This window comes from Epinephelus fuscoguttatus, linkage group LG1, assembly GCF_011397635.1.
Source record: "Epinephelus fuscoguttatus linkage group LG1, E.fuscoguttatus.final_Chr_v1".
Lineage (NCBI taxonomy): Eukaryota > Metazoa > Chordata > Actinopteri > Perciformes > Serranidae > Epinephelus > Epinephelus fuscoguttatus.
The window spans coordinates 35,585,437-35,604,825 of NC_064752.1; the positions used below are offsets into that span (position 1 = coordinate 35,585,437).

The 19,389-nt window shown below is 43.1% G+C and overlaps 1 protein-coding gene across 1 annotated transcript in view; it reads left to right on the forward strand.

Annotated features, from left to right (window-relative positions):
- Nucleotides 1-19,389, forward strand: part of LOC125886244 (calmodulin-binding transcription activator 1-like) — a 55,978-nt gene that overhangs the window by 13,960 nt on the left and 22,629 nt on the right. The window contains exons 4-6 of the mRNA XM_049572283.1: nucleotides 12,499-12,566; nucleotides 15,337-15,472; nucleotides 19,088-19,159. Coding sequence (XP_049428240.1) covers nucleotides 12,499-12,566; nucleotides 15,337-15,472; nucleotides 19,088-19,159 — 276 coding nt within the window. The remainder of the gene's footprint in view (nucleotides 1-12,498; nucleotides 12,567-15,336; nucleotides 15,473-19,087; nucleotides 19,160-19,389) is intronic.

A 19,389-nucleotide genomic window follows, 5' to 3' on the forward strand; every position in this document is an offset into this window, starting at 1 on the left:
AGGTAGGTTTCAGTCAAACATCTTTTTTTTTTTCATTCTGCACATGCAGTCCAAACTTGTCATCTTAGGTTTGAGACAAACAGTGTTGTAGGCAAGACCTCCTAAACCTAGACCAAGTCATAACTCATACCAAAGTGTATTGAGACTGAGACAAGACCAAAACTCTGAGGGGTTGAGACCAAGTCATGTCCAAGACCAAGGCAGGGCAAGGCCGAGTAAAAATGTGTTCGATTCCAAGACAAGACCGACATCTTCAAAAAGTCATCTTGATACCAGTCTTGAGTTGAAGACCCATCTCAAGTTCTACAGCGCTGGCAAATGAACCAGCAATATTTTAAAAAAGAAAAAAAAACATCAAAATATTTGTAAGTCCTTCCATCAATATTTGTACAGTTGTTTAAATCAAGTCTGGGTGTGTATTTGCTTAGTCTGCAGGTTTTAAAAAGAAACTGGAAGCACTACCCTGATGCCCACTTTTTTACTCGTGCATGTTTGCTGAGGCTCACTCTGTGTCAGTCTCCAGGTGCACAGTTATTTAGCAATAATTTACTGTAAAAAATGCACATGATCAGTATGCACTGAGCATTTCTGTGGGCATCTGAGCCCGCGATGAGTTGTTTAAGAGGTTCTTACAGACAATTGATACTGCTTCATTGTTGTGTAAGGATTATGGAGTTGTCCACCAGCAACAGTGGGCGGGAGCTGCTACAACAGCTTAGCCTTTATGTCACATATTTTGTGGATATATTTAAAATATCTCTGACTACTCAGTCAAATCTCTCTGAAAATGTATCACCCAGGCAATAGCACTGTACCAAACATAACATATTGATCAGTAACTTGTGATTTGTAGCCCTCCACTCAAATAACCATACTTTTACTCACCATGAATTCAGAATGCACTTCACTGGTTTCATTTCTGCATCGATAGCATTAGTCTGTTTCACATTTTATGTTTATTTTTTTTTTCTTTATTTCTTTTTTGCTGTTGCTGGCATAATGTTGATTCAGTCTCTACATATTTTTTCCACACTGCATATTTGGGCAGATTATGGCTCTCTTATTTCTAGTGCAACATAATATTTATATGCTTGAAGTCAGAGAAACCACAATTCGCACAAATATTTGGGATGTTCTCCAATGAGTACACCCTTGTGTTTTCCACGCAAAGTTGCATCTGTAAATTTTACACCCAGCATTATTAACTGCTTACCTCATGACTAATCCAAACAGTTAAGAAAACATTTGTATAACACACAAGTATGAAGTTGGCAGAGAGTATGTGCAAAACCAACTATTTATTACTACAGCAATCAAAGCTTACAGACCTATTTGCAAAGGGGCTACAAATGTGAATCAGACCGCATTCATTTGGGCTCTATAAAGCTGCTGTGAGGTCAAATTGTCAGTTTTGTTGATATCTCATGGATCTGAGTGTGTCGGCCTCACAGGCTTCAACCACTAACGCCCACTTGCAGACTGCAGCTCTATTTTTAATTAAAACTGGTGAGATTATGTGGTTGTTTAATTGCAAAATCAATGTTATTTATTGCTGAGCAAAACTACAATATAGTGATAAGACATGTCAGCTTCACTCGCTGTTTCAGACCACTTTGATTTCTTCTCACTCATTATCCATGCGCTCTCTGTACATTTGATTTGATAACGGTAATGTGCATGTGGGGAACTGTACATATGAATATGTAGCAGTAAATGTAAATTATCAACCACAGAGTTGGTTAATGTTTAACATTCATTGGTAGCATCTCTCAAGGTAAATCTCTTCATCTCTGTGTTTCCCTGTTAATGAGTGGAGAAGTCATATTATCATGGAGCTCTCCTGCCGGGTTTACTGCACACTGTGAACAGTGTTCATCAACTGGTATTTGGCCTCATGGAGTTTTGTTTCACAATTAAAGACTTTAATTTTAAAGCAGTGTTTCTTATATTCACATGTTTTTACACATGGATGTAGGTGCATTAGATGTTTTTAGAAAATAGAGAATAAATCATGTCCTGGTTGTAAGACATACACTGAAGTACAAGGAAACTAAAACAAAGAATATATCCCTAACAGATTCCCTTTCAATGTGTAATATAAGCGTAAAGTGTCAGGTAGGAAGAGAGTTATCGTATTCTACTTAAGCTTATTCTGTAAAAAAAGATTTGTACAATTTTGTGACAATCATACCCATGGTTGGGTTGGTCATTCTACACTATGGGGTTGGTTGTCTCTTTGTCCTTTTATGGGGGAAAAAATGAAAATGGTGATATTCTTAAAAATGAATTTAAACAGTTTCTCTTAAAAAAAATCATTCCTATAAGTGCACCCCAAAGAGAATGTGACAAGCATCCCCAGCTGGGATTTTTTTTTTTTTTTTTTTTACCAGTGACTAATCTAACAACCACATGCGGTTGCTTAGATAAGAAAAAACTATAGCGCTCCCTTCATACTTTGTAATGATAATAATTGTTTCATTATAAACCCACAGTCTAACAGCCTAGAACAGAAGCACAGAGGAGCAGGGTATTTACATTATGACATGAAAAACACTAAAAGGCCTCTCACCTCAATGTCAAGTGTCTGACTCCTAAAATGACCCTTTAAGTGACCTCTGACCCCAGTTCTTGAAAATTGAGTGACAACATTTTGTGACAATGCCCTCCAGGGAGTGCAATTTAATGAATGTGACAACAAACCCCGGTCTCACCTACTTCTCAATGTTGAGACACATATGTGCCATAAAATTGCTTCAGATTGCCTCAGTGTTCACACTATGATGCAGGTCAAATGTGCTGGCATGTATGAAGAAACATATCAAACATAAATTTGAAATTTCTGACGTTATCACGTTACTCAGTTGGATCTCCCGTGTCTCGCAGTTCTTTTATTTATTCCAGAAGCCTTGCCAAAGCGATAAATTGGCCACCTACTACACAATATCTACAAAAAAAAGATAGCAAAAGAACTGTGAGTCTCATGATGCTGGGACTAGCATTTTCCACTAACATTATCCTGGAAATGTACACATTCACAAGATTTACCCTGGGAGATGTATACATTTACTGGTAAATATACCATTTCATACATTTATCGTAATAGACAATAGGGTGAGACGCTGTGTGTGGGCAGTGTGTGTGTGTGTGTGTGTGTTGCATTCCACTCAGGAGACCACCATGTGTGTCCAGCATTTCTGCAGTTCCATCCAGCGTCACGTATTTCTCCATCTCCCTGTCTCTACCCCCTTCTTCCTCCCTCCTCCCTCCTGCTGATGTATGGAATGTCTACTCTCATATGGAGTGTGTTTGTAAAAGTCACGGTAATCAAATTTCACTGATTCCTGGGGGATTAAACAAGGTGGCATTTGTGTGCGCGTACGGGAGTGTGCGTGTTCTGTCTCCGTGCATACACAATATTAGCCGTGTACTAAGTTGTGTATTGTAATGCAGCTGTGTCATTAGTCTAAGACCAGCTCAGCTGTAATATATCATCCATCATCTTGTACTCTGAGGAGGCAACTATATAAGGGATACTGATACCGCATTTGCATACTGACAGTGCATATATTTAATTGTTTGAATGTACAATATGAAGCAGTGGGTGGGTGGGAAGTTTGATGAACACCTAATATGAAAGGAAGAGCATCTCACTTGTTTCTTGGCCAAGTGACAGAGATTGAGAATAGTGTTCTTTTCATGCCTTTGGGTGTTTGACAGCAAAAGTTTTTTTTGCTAACAGTATCGCAGTCTTCTTTGAAATTCCTCTGTAATACTTGGAGCAAAATCAGTGCGTCCCAAAAATTAGATTGTTATTCAGCGGAAGTGTTCGCTCCCTACTCCAGCAGACAGGAAAAACATGGCAATAGCCAGTTTTCCCAGCCCAAAAACAAGTATTACCTAGTGTTAATCCGAACTGCATAATTGCCTCTTGTTGGCAGCATATATGTCTGGCAGTATGTTTGTATATGTAGCTTGCCAGCTCGCAAGTCTTAACATTGTCCAATACACAACATCATCATCACTTTCCTCAGTGAGGCTGTGAGCTCCAGTCTCCGTCTGCTCTAAGGTGTCATTGCAATGTTGGAACTAGAAAGTCACAGTCCATTACAGTTCATATGAGGTGGAAAGTTACCAGGACAGCCCAGCAGGCAATGACTGATGTCTGTCTCCTCCCCAATCTCTAAAAGTGCATTAAATTAGAGCAATTATTAGATGGCTTTGCCAGCATGATACACATTTAATGGAGGAAAACAAACCAGATTCAAGCAAACAAAATGTCTCGCAAAGGTCATGTTAGTTTCCATAGGCAACAATTATCTAAAGGGAAAGGGCTGCTGTGAAGTCTATACCGTAAAAATGTTGGTTACATATCTCCGCCTGTTATTTATTTATATACATGTGTCTTACATTATATAGAAGTTTAAAGATAGCGAACATACCTTTTGCGCCCACTGCATGAGTCACAGTGCTTGAAGAGAGGGTGATGACACTGGGCTCTACCTTGTACAATGCATCATCACTGTAAATATACTGTAGCCACAGTGAAGAGGAGCCCCTTTGGATCAATTGATATGCTATACCATACACTTGTACTCTATTAATGGCATAGCATATGTTCATCAGATATTTTCACTTACAGAATCTTTGTGTATTTTGTTAGCTATGAATGTGTACAGACGCACTGGGGAAATTTTGAGATGGATTGGTCTACATTAAGCTAAATTCAAAATGAAACAAATCCATACTTTTTACCACAAGATGTAATAAAGAAGTTCTAGACACTGCCCAAATTGTGCTGACTCCTGATCTTTGGTTATGACAACAACAAAATAAGTAAACTCTTTCTGGGATTTCAAAAATAATGTATTTAGGCCAAAGAAAGGAAAAAAGTAACATCATTTTAATCAAGTGCAGTCACAGTGAAACTCAATTTTGAGGGGAAGGGGTTAAATTAGATTCTCCTTTTTTTCTAGTGCTGGTGGTGTTGTTTAATTGTCAGTAATCAATGGCAGTTTGCCAAGTCAAAGCGCATCATTTTGTCAGCTCTTAAAATGTGTTATTTATGAGCAAGAGGTGAAGTATACTCAGTCACTCCTTGACTCCCTGAAGCACAAGCTGGCAATCATCAGAATTGGGAATGCATTTGGGACTCCTTTATTAAACCATGTGAAAGGTATATCACATTTTGCAATACCCTGAAAGAGTGAGTGCAAGGCCCATAATAACAGTCTATTCAGGTCTACAGCCCAGGGCTTCGTCCTAGGCAGACACAGATCAAACTGCACAACAGTGGAAGCCAGTCACCGGAGCAGGGTTGATAACCTTTAATGTTTACTTTTGCTTATGATTGTTTTAACTCCACCTGCCCATCTCCCAGTGTGAAGCCTGCAGGTCTGATGTCAGTAGAAAAGATAAAACTGAGATTGCAGACAATTTGTATATTTGTAAATTGATGCTTGTCTTTGGCAGTTTGTTTTTGAGGCTTGAGGAGAGTTAAATATGCATGACTTCAACATGGGTGGCTCCGAGTCTTTTCCAAAACAACAAACAAATGACATGAAATCTTTATTTGGCGGAGACAAACAAGAATTCTGAATTGATTTTTTGAGAAAGAGGACTCCACGTGAGCTCCAGCAGTTAACTAGATTTGTTTGTTTCTTCTGAAATGGAGCTACAGCGATATTTACTGAGAGCGCACAGGCATACCGAAACAGGTGCGTAACCTCACACACAAACAGAACACGCACGCACACAGGCGTGTGCTCCCATCTTTAGTTGGTTGAGGAGGAGACAAACCTAAAGATCGCCACGGAGACCCATCTTTCAAATTTATTCATTAAACTCCCAAATGCTCCCCTTAACGAATGTAATTAGAATATGGTAATGAGAGAGGGCTGAACCAGGGAGTGTTGTAATACGCTTAGCAGCACAGAGGGAGAGAAGAAGAGAGAGAGAGACAGAAAGAGAGGGAAATAGAGTAAGGGAGTTAAAGGAGAGAGAAATAGAGAGACTGACTGACAGGGTGCCAATTTATGTCTTGTTGTAAACAAGTATTTATGCCAATGAGAGGTGGCACACACTATTTCTCTCTCTCTTTCTCTCTCCCACTACCCCTCTCTCTCTCTCTTTTTCTGTGTCTCTGTCTACCTCTCTCTGTCTCTCTCTCTCCTTAGCATACCAAACCTCCTCAATAACAATAACATCAACAATAGCAAGCAGAGACGAGCCTCGGAGGGCAGAATGACTCACAGTGAGATGAGGCATCAGGGGTTAACACAACCACTGGAGACTCCTTCATTGAGACACCCCCCCCTCGCCCTCTCTCTCTCCCTCTCTCTCTCTCTCTCTCTCTCTCTCTCTCTCTCTCTCTCTCTCTCACTCACTCTCTCTCTATCTTCTTCCGCCTCCCACTGGCAAACACACATTCGTCATTAGAGATTTCAAATATACCTGCGTGTGTGTGTGTGTGTGTGTGTGTGTGCGTGCACCCTTTCTTGGTTCACTTTGTGGGAGTTTTTGAGGACTCTGACAGGCTTTATCCAAAGACGCCCTAGCGCAACGGGGGTCCTGGCATTGTGTTTGACACCACACACCTGTTGCCGTCTTTGATGTGTTCACCCCCCTGCTGAGAGAGAGGGGGCCGTCTCCTCAAATGCAAATACTAGACAGGAGGAAGAGGACAGGTAAGGTGCGCAAGAGAGAGGAAGTCTTAGAAAAATATGATTGATGTTCCCTCAGTGGATTGGGGCTGACTCTTCCTTACTCTCAGGTCTCTGCTAAAAAGTTTGCGCTACTTCCTTACCGTGAGTGTGTGCGTGTGCATGTAGCAACCTTCACCATTTGGACTTCTATATATTGGCGAGAGGGAGATGAGAGGGAAATGAGACAGAAAAAAAGAGGGAAGTGGGTGAGCTAGAAGGAGGAGAGAGGGGAGAGAAAGCAAAGAGGTCAAACCAAAAGGAGAAGGAGTGAGGGAGTGAAGGAGAGGGGAGAGTGACTATTTCATTATAAAGCCGTCACTCACATGGGCAGCAGCAGCCACCACAGAGACTCTTCTGAGACCAACCCTCTCTGGGTGGGTGTGTGTGTGTGTGTGTGTGTGTGTGTGTGTGTGTGTATCCTACCATGCATTAGTTTTGACATGGGAGGAGTTTTCATATGCATGTATGTCTGAGTGTTTGCCTGCACAGTCTGTGTGTGTTGCGGTGTGACAGAGACAGATGTAACGCTCATGTCTCTCTCCCAGCCAGGTGACAGGGGCGGGTCCCCTCTGAAGGTCAGACCTTGTCCTCCAATGATAGACCAGCACTAAATGTGTGTGTGTGTGTGTGTGTGTGTGTGTGTGTCTGTGTGTGTGTGTGTGTGTGTGCGCACGCGTGTGCACCAATCTGTTGTCCATGCAGCGTGTGTGTGTCACTGAGAGAACAAGAGGAGAGACAGAGAAAGCCAGGACAAGTTTTATTTATTTATATTTTCCACACAAGCGACTTTGTGTATTAATAGACGGCCCATTTGTATGCATGTGTGTACAAGTCTTTTATGTCCATGGATGTGCATGTGTGTGTTGCCCAGTGTGTGATGAGGTGTTTATATGATAAACACAAGGCAAGCTTGAGAGGAATTCTGATCAGGGGCTTTGCAACAGTTGTTATGGAAACAGCATTAAGCAGTTGTATTAGCCAGTGGAGGTAATATAAAGGCTGTTGAAAGTAACACACAGTGGGGAGCGAGGCAGTTTGGGAATATAATACAAACTACACATTATTGCTCTGGTTTACAATAGACTTGATGAAATTTTATTGTGTGGCTAGAACAGAACAAAATTATCCTTGTCGTAACTCATTGTTTGGCTCTCTTTCTGTCGAGAGCTACACATTTTAATTAGCCAGGTTAGAGGAACACAGTGCAAACAAGACATTATTGGTCTGGTTTACAACAGGCGCCACATCATTTACGTCAGCTTAAGGCTCAACACAAAACTAACTCACACCAGACTCTGATGTTATCAGCCCATTAAATGGCAGTTGTCTGTGGATTTTAGCCTCATGGTCATGGGTTAGAAGGGGTCTGCCACACCTAATATTAAGTTCAAAGGCTGTTATCAGGTCATTAAGAGGGCTTTCACATCAGTGATCTAGGCCTAGAGCCAAGTACACTTGACCCCAAAGTCCAGTTTGTTTGATTAGTGTGAGCACTGTGGACCAGGGCACGGATCTGCATACTTGATAAGGTGGTCTCAAGTACAGTTTATGTGAACTCCGGCTTGGTGCACATTAGGTGTGGACACCAACTGTACCAAAACATGAAAGTGGACTACTATTTTAGGCAATTACAAGGAGTTTTTAAGTGATTATGAAACAGTCTTAATTTAATACTGATGCCTCTATATCAGATGGAATCGCAGATCATGGACAGACCCAGATCCGGTTAAGCTGCTGCCTTCAACCTGCAGCTCTGGCAGGAAGCGGAGAGCTCTGCACCAGACAGCAGCAGCTCCTCAAGCAAGGAGCAGAGGTTCACCTCAGTCCCCACTAGTGACGGTTCCTAGGGCAGCAGTGTTTGATTGACTGCTGAGTCGGGGAGGGGAACGGCAGAGGGTGGGCACAGTATGAACCAATCATACTTTATATGAAACCCCCTGAATGGCTGTTTCCATATCTAACGTTATGAAATGGTTGCAGTCTTGTTAGGTTTACTTACACTTTCATCAAGTTTAGATGCAAAAACAACATTATCAGCTTCAGTAAGACATGATGCATCAGTTAAAACAATCCTCTAAAAGAGGAGCTAAAAAAGTCAGTGTTGACTTTTGGTTTCAAAGAAGACACAAACCCCGCTCCGCTGGGTGAAGTCCTGTGTTTGTTTGACCCATCCACCACCCCATGCTGACTTTCTCACTCTTTATACTAAGTTATCCGATTTCCTCTTTGGTTCACATGATAATAATCACAGCCACGAAAGGTTGCAGCCTAACAATAATAGGTCTGTCAGACCCCTTCTAACCCTTATCTATGATGCTTATAAACACTGATAATAGCAATTTAAAGGCCTGATAACAGCCAAACCATCTGTAATTCTGTATTCAGCTTGTCTAAACAACACAATCCTAAATTCAGAGTCTTCAGAAGAGCAGCCATTGCTCAATGACATTGGTGATTTTAGAGGTCACGCAGGACTGTTCAGATAATCCAGCCTGGGATTCTGAGAGATCAGCCCTGTCAACATCTGTGGATAATGACATGCTGACGAACACCTCTCAGTCTTAATGGATTATTGATTATTAACAGTCCAAATCAAATTGTATATAGGTTTAGTATGGAATTGTCATTGTGCTTAATTCACATGATGACCTTTTGAAGGAGTGACGTTTAAAAATAGACCATTGTCAATAACATGCAGGTTGAATAAATGGTGTAGATAGTGCTCTGGATCAAAATTTAAAAAAAAACACAGAGAAGCCTGTAGTCTGCAAAAAAATAAAATAATAATAAAAAACTGGAGGCAATTTTGGATAGAGTGTCTATCAACGTCAGACACTGACAGGGTTGTTCTGGGAAGGAGAGAACTGGTGGAGGTGCTCTGGAACAAATTACAGCATCAGCAGACCTCCCCTGGTAATGCTAATGCAGTTCTTTCCCCCATATATGTATACAAGACTTACCGCGCTCAAGGAGAAAGACAGAAACGGATTCTGTAGTTGAAAAGGACACTTCAGTTTGCTACCTCGCCGCACCGCCAAAATAAACTGTTCGATGCCAAATGATTTCTGTGGTAAGAACCAGCGACAGCCTTCATTTGAGGCACTTCGAATGGATGTGACAGTTCCAGTTTACAGACAACTCTGTTTTCCCCAGATCTCTGTCGGGGTGATGCTCATCATTAGACTTCAAATGTGCACGCACACACGCACTCAGACACACACACACACACACACACACACACACACACACACACACACACACACACACACACACACACACACTAGCCTGTGGCTAGACCCTATAACGGAATCTCCCTGGGGAAAGCTCCTGGATAAGTCTGTTGCAGTGTAGGCGACCCCCCCACCCTCCCTCCCCTCTCCTCCCCTCCCTCCTCTGGAAATCTCCCTGAGGCCTGTGAGTGTATGTGAATGTGTTTGTGCGTGCGTGTGCGTATGCGTGTGTCTGTCTGTCTGTCTGCTTTTCTGTACATGCCACCAGTTTCTTGGAGGGAGATGGTCTCAGTGATGCGTGAGTGGGAGGCTGATTTCCCCAACTGCATCGCTCGCTCCAATCTAACTTCCCACTCATGCTCTCTGCTTTGTTAGATATTTCTTAAGTAACTCTCTCACTTCCTCACTTTCTCTCACACACAGACAGACAGGAATAGGTGTGTATTGGGAAAAATGTGTGTGTGCGTGTGTGTGCATTCAGCTGGGCCTGTCGTAATGTATTATTACATTGACTCACACAGACATGCAGAACGTCTGGGTTTCTAGACTAGATCCCTTGAGAAAGATACTTGTCCCTGTCCCTGTGTCTGGCACGGCTAAGACACACACACACGCACGCACACACTCACAGTATTCCTAAAGGGTCAGTGTGTCGCCAGGCATGCTCAAAGCGCTCTATCACTGGTTTCCACCGGGACAATAACTGTGACTTCCTGAGGATCGACCTTCACCATCTCACTTCTGTCACTCTTCACATGGGCATGTGTGTGTGTGTGTGTGCTGGTGAGGGAGGGAGCGGCAGCGTGTGTCTGCAGTGAGAGTGTGTATATGTGGGTGTGTTTTAGAGTGTGTGTGTGTGTGTGTGTGTGTGTGTGTCAGGCTGCCATTTCAGCTGACTCTTCTGTTTCTGGCTTTTTAATGGCTCTTATGGGGCAGGCCTTTAATTGCAAGTCTCTCTCCCTCCTTCTTAATCCTCCCATCCTTCTGTCTCTCCCAGCCCCTCGTCTCCTCTCTTCTTCTCCTCTCTCCTCCCGCCTCCCACTGGCTGACAGTCACTAGGGGAGCCCGAGTGCCTGGCCAGGGCTGTGGAGGCCGTATAGGATATTGACTTGCTGCGGAGTGGTTTGGGAGGAGGAGAGGTGGCTGCCTGTCACAGCTAATGAATAGATGCATAAATGAATGAGGCACTCCGTGTGTGTGTGTGTGTGTGTGTGTGTGTGTGTGTGTGCTGTTGTGCCTAGCTATAGCTAAAAAGTTTTATGGGCCTCAGACAGACATTAACAGTGGCCTGCTTAATAGTGATTATTATTAAGGGTGTGATGACAGTTCCTCCCACGCGTACACACACACACACACACACACACACACATATGTATATAAACACACATATAAATGCAAGATGAGGCAGTGGGGGGTTGGGACGTGAGGATCGAATGGGGGATACTTAAAAAAACAATCCAGTTAAGTGCCAGCGCCCTCCAGCTGCTCTCTCTTTTCGTCTCTCCCTGCCTTTCTTCCCCTCTCCCTCTTTGTCCCTCCATCTCGTCTGATCGGTGTGGAGCTGGAGTGCTCTCATGTCAAACTGGGACAAATACCTAAAAACACACACACACACACAGAAAGAGGAAGAGGGGGAGAGGAGGTCTGGAGAGGAGGACTGTTGATCTGAGGGGGCAGATGAAGGAGTGCTGGAGTGTTGATGTCTTCTTCACTATTGCTTTGTGCCACATTTCAAACACTGATTGCCTTAAGAGGACAATTTACATTTCATAGTCTTTCACAACAAGTGGGTGAGATGGGAGTCAGAGATAGGGAGAGAGAGAATGATGTTTCAAGGAGGAAGCCAGGGGTGAGAGAGTTCACCTAGCAAAGGGAAAAGGCGGCATTGCGTGAGCAACTAAAAAGCCGCAGATACAAACAATAGTTTTCTTTTGGCTGCGTCTCTGTGTGTCTCCGTCTGTGTGTATGGACGTTTTGTTTTGCCTTGCTCTTGGTAGAATGCACCTGTATGATTTGAACTTTCTTTTTTTCCTTATTGGATTCATGTGAGTGTGGAAGAAGAATAGAACTAGTGTGGAAAGGAGAGGAGAGCTGAGGAGATGAAAAGAGAGCCGGAGGAATTAAGAATCAAGTTAGGAGCAGGCTTTATCTGACGGGAAACTGTGAAACTGCAAAGTACAAGAAAACTTTTCCTATCAGCGCACTCTCTCAGCGAGTGTATGGGTCTGCACCCCCAGTGTGCGCGTGTGTCTGTGTGTGTGTTTATGTGGCGTGTGTGTGTGTGTATTTAGGAGATAGCTTTTCCTCCCCAGTGGAGGGAGACATCGGTGTGTCGGTGAGCGTGATTGGTTGTTGGCCCTGAGGGTCTGTCCTCTATATCTGTCTCCTGACTGGCTGCTCTGTGACCAATCAGGCGCCCAGACCTCACCGTGGCAATCAGATAGTGACACACTCTCTGTGGGCATCGGCAGGTCATCTGGAAATACCTGTTATGTTTTATCTCCCTGTGACACACACACACACTCACACACCAATATAACCTTTCTGTCTCGTCTTTGTCTCTCTAGGAGATTGCTGCATATCTCATCACTTTTGAGAAACACGATGAGTGGCTGACGACATCGCCAAAAACCAGGTGAGGAGAACGCAGACAGTGGTTTCACACACGCACTCACTCACCCACACGTACAAAAACAGTATCGCTCAATCAGCCAGTGACTCACGTTGGTTTAATCCCAATGACTGAGTGCCTGTGTTTGATTAAAACATTAGTGATGTACGTCGACTGTCTCCAAAGGGTCCTGCTGACGGCCTACTCTACATGGAGAGAAGGATCCAGAACATGGCTGGACTGTAAAGCACCTAGTCAGCTGGAAATGGAGTATTAATGAATGTAAATGTATTAGGATAAGTGATGTATAATTCACACATAGGAGAGTGGGGTGGGGGGTGAAAGGGAGGGGAGTATGTGTATATAAGATGGGGTGTGAACAGGGATTCACATGCCAGAACTGAATATTCATCGATCCAAATGAACCATAGGTTGCTCTTTTCCTAGAACGGGGAGAGGTTATAATCAGGAAGGAAGGTAGGAAAGGAAGGGAGTAGGGGAAAAAAAACGAAAGACTGAAGGAAAAAGGGCAGTTTGAATTATTGATCAATCACCATATTGACATTTACTTTAGTTAATACATGATGTAGGCATGGTTAAAAAAAGAGAAAGAAAGAAAAAAGAAGGACATTAAAGACCGGGCAAAGAAAAGAAAAGAAAAGAAAAGAAGAAAGAAAAAGTAAAGTAAGTGAAGAGGTCACCTCATGGCCCCATTTCTGATTACTGACACAGCTGAAAAGCCCGGGGTGATGCCTCTGCGCTCCCATTGTGCGAGCTGAAGGACTCTTCTCAGGAGCAGCCTGAGGCCAGCAGCACAGTTTATGTTGTGGATGGATTTCTCATTGATTGGTTGTGCTGCCGTATAGCCTCAGCCTCCCAGCAGCAACAGCAGCAGCAGCAGTCATATTGGTGTTATTGAGCAGCAGTTAGATATAATCCCATTTACACATGACACGAGGCACGATTAGAACAGATTACACCTAATCCCATCAGATGGAAAGGAGCTCAGCGAACGGAGCCAGTGACATTTATGTGTGTGTGTGGCTGTGCGCTCATGTGTGTGTGTTTTTTATGCATATGTGCGCATGCGTTTGCACACTTGTGGGGGGGCAATATTAAGATAACAATCAATGACCTTCATTTCTCCCTTCACTGAAATACCTCATCAGTTCAAAGTAATGACTATTACCTCCTCTTCTCACTTTTCTCATCTACTCCTCCCTCTCTCCTCCCTTTACCGGACTCACTCACTCGCCCACTCCGTCTCTTTATCTTGCCGTCTTCCCCCCCCCCCCACTCTCCTCCCCTTGCCTTCTCTGTTCTCTGTTTTCGCTCTGCTACACTGTGGAACGGTGGAAAAGCTTTTTATATCCCACACATCACAGCCCAGTTACAATCAATAGCATTTATGTCTGCTTGAATCGGAGGGTTTGCGAGGAACACGGGCATCGTCCGCGTGCGCATACCACCGTGTGCAGTCACACATAAATGTGCACGTATTTCCCACCCACACACACACACACACACACACACACACACAGAGGCACACATCTGATCTCATCCATCTTCTCCATAACATAATTAGAATCAGCAGCTCCGAGATGACTCACACTGCTCGAGACAGAGACTAAACTCGGCTTTGATCGGAGGGTGGGGGTCTCCACTCGGCTAAGAAACTGGCAGGCTCACCCCAAAACAGAACAGATTTAAGGTGTCAAAGAAAATCAGCTCAAAGTAAATTCAATTTCACTACACACAGTGTTCTGAGTAAATTGCAATCATCTCAGTCCATATAGATGTGTCTACATCAAATTCTAGCAGAGAGGAGAGGGGAGAAGAAGAGAAAGACAGACAGACAATAAAAGAAACAGAGGTTAGGAGAGTAGAAGGAACAGACAAGATGAGAAGATGCGAATAAGTGGAAAGGAGTGGAGAATGTAGGGACTGAAGGAGCAGTAAAGAGAAAATGAAGAGATACTATGATAAGAGGGATAAACTGGAGGTTGATGGAGAAGAAGAGGGCAGGGAAAGGAGAGAGGAGGTGTGTAAATGTGCATGTGTGTGTGTGGTTGTGAGCAAGACCGTGCGTGTGAGAGAGAGAGAGAGCACTTGTGGGTATGTGTTAGTTTATTGATTGTTAACGTGCCTGTTCTCTTTCTGTTGTCATGAGATAAGGCAGAGGAGCATTTTTTCCTCCACCTACACACACAAACACACACACCTGTCCTTAACGTTTTCGAAGTGTAATGATTGATTGCTGAGCAGCAGGTTTGACATTGAGCTCAAAGAAAACACGGCAGTAGGTCCTGCCATTTCTGATATCACTATAGCATCTCTGTCTCTACATGTATGGCTCCTGGTGTGTGTTTGTGTGTATGTGTGCAGGCATGTTCATCCCACCAGGTGTGTATAGAATTGGAGCTTAGAGGCCAATGCTCCTGTTGTGCTGATAAATCACCCCACTAAAATATTAACACATAGGAGTGTGAGTCTACATGTAAGAGGGGAGGGGCAGCATGGGACCAGCTAACTTGACTGTGGGAGGATAACATTGACGTCAACGCCTTTTTGCTTGTGTCAGTTGGCATTTATGAATCAGCAATGCATGAGAATTTTGATACTTTTGGCAGTTTGAAATGACAGCATGAAAATAATTTCTGGTCGGTTTCCATGGAGTTGAATTGTCAGTTTTAAAGAAGTCATTACTGTGCACAGCCCTTATTCCACAGAATCAACACAATGCAGCGCTATGTGTCTGTCTGTCTCACTCACTCTTTATCCTGTCCTCCATCAGGCCTCAAAATGGATCTATGATCCTCTACAACCGTAAGAAGGTGAAGTACAGGAAAGATGGCTACTGCTGGAAGAAAAGGAAAGACGGGAAGACCACCCGAGAGGATCACATGAAGCTCAAAGTCCAGGGAGTAGAGGTGAGAGACTGCGATGGAAAAACAAGTCAATGATCTTGTTTGCTGCTGACTATGGTTTCACTGCCAATCTTACTCACTAACTTACTCCCCTTCACTGTGAGGAGACACATATGTGTAACACAAATGTACACACAAACACACATGCTGAGGCTGCAGGCCAAAGTGTTACCTGAGAGCGTCCCAGAGAGTGCCCCTCGTTCTTTACCTCCCTCCCTGCGCGTGCCCCTGTCTCCCTTCCTCTCTCTCTCGCTCTCTTTCTGAAGGATAAGAGTGTGTTTGGCCTGAGGCCAGGAATGATGTCAATGCCTCCTTCAGCAGAACAGAGAGGGGTATCGATCCAGTCTCAAGGCAGCGTCTGTGTGTGAGTGAGTGTGTGTGTGCGTGTGTGTGTGTGTGTGTATTTGTGTGTGTGTGTGTTTGAGTCACATCAGCCAGCTCAAAAATTGATTATTCAGCAGGAATATACCAAGAGGTGAGAGGAGTGAGCATGCATGTGTCAGAAACAGAAAGAATGAGGTAGAAGGGAGAGCGAAGGAGAGACAGCGAGGAGGCACATGGATGTTTGCAGAGGGCTCAATAGTTTTGCATTAAGGGTGAGCAGGAGACAGGCGAGAGAGACACAGAGGTAAAGGGAATAATTGAGATCAAGTATTCCCATCTGCACCTCTATTATTCACGACCCCACACTCACATTGACATTCATCTCACATGCAATTTTCTGCAATCGTGCATGGATACACATACTCACACACACACATATACAAAGTGTTTCTCTCCCTGGTAGTTGCTCAGTAATTGTTTGTGTCACGTCTTTCCCAGGACCCCCCAAAGCAAGCACAAGCAAGCAGTGTGTAGAGCAGGGGACGGGAATGAGCGGAGGGAGTGAAGGAGGATGGGGAGAGGCAGGAAGCGGGAGAGAAAAACATAACCCTGGATGGAGAGCCTCCTCATATCGAATGGAAATATATGGAAATGCACTCTGCCTTTGGCAAAACACACTTTAGATAGAGGGCGGGCTTCTTCTGAGAAGAGGCAAAATGGCGAGAAAATATAAGTGTGCACGAGTGTTCATGAGACAGAAAACAGGACAAGTCGGAAGTGTTGATTATTTACAGCCTGATTGCTGAGCTTTTGTGTCTGCAATTTTGTCTTTAAACACAACCAATTTATATGTATCCGTGTTAGTTTGTGTGTGTGTGTGTGTGTGTGTGTGTTGTCCTTGATTTTAATGCATGTGAAAAAGTGGCGGTGATGACCTTGACAGAAAGCTTTTTTATTTAATTCCTTCTCTGTCAGACACCACAAAGACAAACTTCATTAGGGCCAGGTATTGAACCTCAATACTATTTGAGCAACTGAAATAGAGTCGTTCCATCACCGATACCAGTTTTGGAAATGTCTCCAATACTGCCTAAAATGCTGGATCAGGTATCGGCAAGTAAACAAGTCTATGCACTGATCCGATACCACCTAATTTTCTTTTAATAAACCTAAGTAGTTTTATACACAGACAAAAAATGAGTTTTCAGTTTTTTTAAAGTGTATCAATAGACATTGGCAAAATGTCAGAAATTTAGCAATACTTTACAGTTGACGGTCCCACCAGTTTTAACCTGAGCCATGCCTTACAACAATGATAGCAATCATTTCACATCAAGTGGCAGCCTGCGAGGCTGAAAAATAAACCCAATGCAGAAGTGCCACACACTGCAGTTCATTAAATTGCCACTTGAGGCTGGCTCCAAAACTGAATAAATCCCCACAGACCTCCATTTTAAAATGCCAAACTTTACAGCTGAAATAAACATGTTTACAGCAGGGTATTTTTTTAAAAAAAAAGTTTTTGGTCTCTATAGCTAATTTCAACATTCATGACACGGGGTTGAATTTATTTTCATAACTCACCCACTAACATTTTTCAAGGCCCAAAGTTACACATATATTTAAGCTCAGGCCCACTTGAGTGACAGGCTGCATGCCTGCCTGTAGCCATCGCTAGAGCCTGTGAATTGGATCCACTCTGCGCTCCTTCACAGCTCCAACCAGTCATCCTAATATGGTCGCTTCTGATTCCAAAAAACCCCCCAACAAGATGGCGATAGCCAAAATGCCAAACTTGAGGCTTCAAAACGTCAGTTCCCAAACCAATGGGTGGCATCACAGTGGCTACGTTCAGTATTTTATCCAGTCTATGTTTCAAATTCATACAGGGTTAGTAGGATACAGCTGTACTTTTTTTTTTTTTTTACTGCAGTGGTATCCAATCAGCACGTGGTATCAGCTATATGCAAGTTCAGGTGTCAGGAAGGAAAAATAGTATTATAACACCTGTAGACTAAAGTGTTTCCACAGCAATGAAATATAAAAAAAAAATGTCAAGGAGGCAGAACCTGGTTTTAAATGCTTGATCTAACACTTTTTTGTCTTGTTTACTTGCTTTTTGATCAGGTATTTTCTTACTTTAAATTAGAATTCTGCTCATTTTAGAGTCAAGTTCTTCTGCAGTTGACCTATACACACAGATGCATTCAAGAAGTTCGGCTTATTTGTTAAAGGTTTACTATGCAGGAATCGTCAGTTGCTGTTTGTAAACACACTCACCAGCAACCCCAGATTCACTCTGGTTTGGCGTTTCGCCTTGCTATATTTAAGTTTTTTGGGCACTGTCTCTTGGATGCCTGCTGCTTACAGTCTGGCTCCTTGTCGCTGTCTTTTTATAAAGTCCAGACTTCAACTGCATGCTTTGGGGGTACACACCCATCAACGTCCCAAACGCAGAAAATAAGAAGAAAATAAGAAAATATAGTGAGAGGACAGGGTCTCTGCAGAAACATACACTGCCACAGTCACACACATGAGAGGGATTACTTCTGTATAAGTTTGTACATTGTTTTTTAGGAAAGTCCTGCATAGCATATCTTTAAATGTAATAAAAGCTTTTGTAGCAAAGCTTTGTAATAATCTTGAATTTAAGGTGTGACAGAAATATGTACTTTTGGTTCAGAGACTGAGGTACTGTATTTGCACCAGTATCGAAACGTTTGATATGGCAGGATGGCGTTTGAATCTGTAAATCAACCTCTGCAATCATATATTTGGTCTACTTTCGCACTCAGACACATGTATACACTGTTTTGTATGTACGTAAGCATCCTCTGCTGGATGGAGTCCATGCTGAACTTCCTCTTCATCTTGTCCACCTTGACACTCTGTGCTTTCCTCGCTTTCTCCTCCTCTTCTTTGTCCTCTTCGCTGTTCCTGATCTCTCTTGCAGTGTCTGTGAGCTGACGACAGTGTGACTTTTTGTGAATTCCAAGTGGGTTATGTCTAGTCTTGCTGAGGCAGTAAATTTCACAATCTCTTGTGCTGTAATTGTCAACATCAGATTTATGGTATTTTAGAAAAGACATTAGGAAAAAACGCATACAGCATGTTTGCAATTTAGTTTTAGCACCGCAATCAATACAGCCTAAGTGGGTATAACCTAAGTTCTCCTCTCCTGTTCTCTCATTTACTGTCCTCTCCTCCTCTCCTCCTTTTTCACTTTTTGTCTTGCTTCCTCCCTTTTTCTTTTCTCGTTTACCCCTGCAATATCCTCTCCTCTCCTCTCTCTAGTGTCTGTATGGCTGCTACGTCCACTCCTCCATCATCCCCACCTTCCATCGTAGATGCTATTGGCTGCTGCAGGTAAGCCCCCCCTTCCCCACCTTGCCTTTTCTCACACATTTAAACACATAGTAAACCAGATCTCAACAGCATTTATAGCGTGGTGATAATTTGTTATCCGTTGTCATATATGGCGGCATATCCTTGTCATTTCAGGTCTTTTTCCCCTCACATAATGACCATCTTGTAACATTTATTTCAGCTTTGTTGAGGTTTTATTCCCCACTCTACACAAAACTGGACAACCGGAA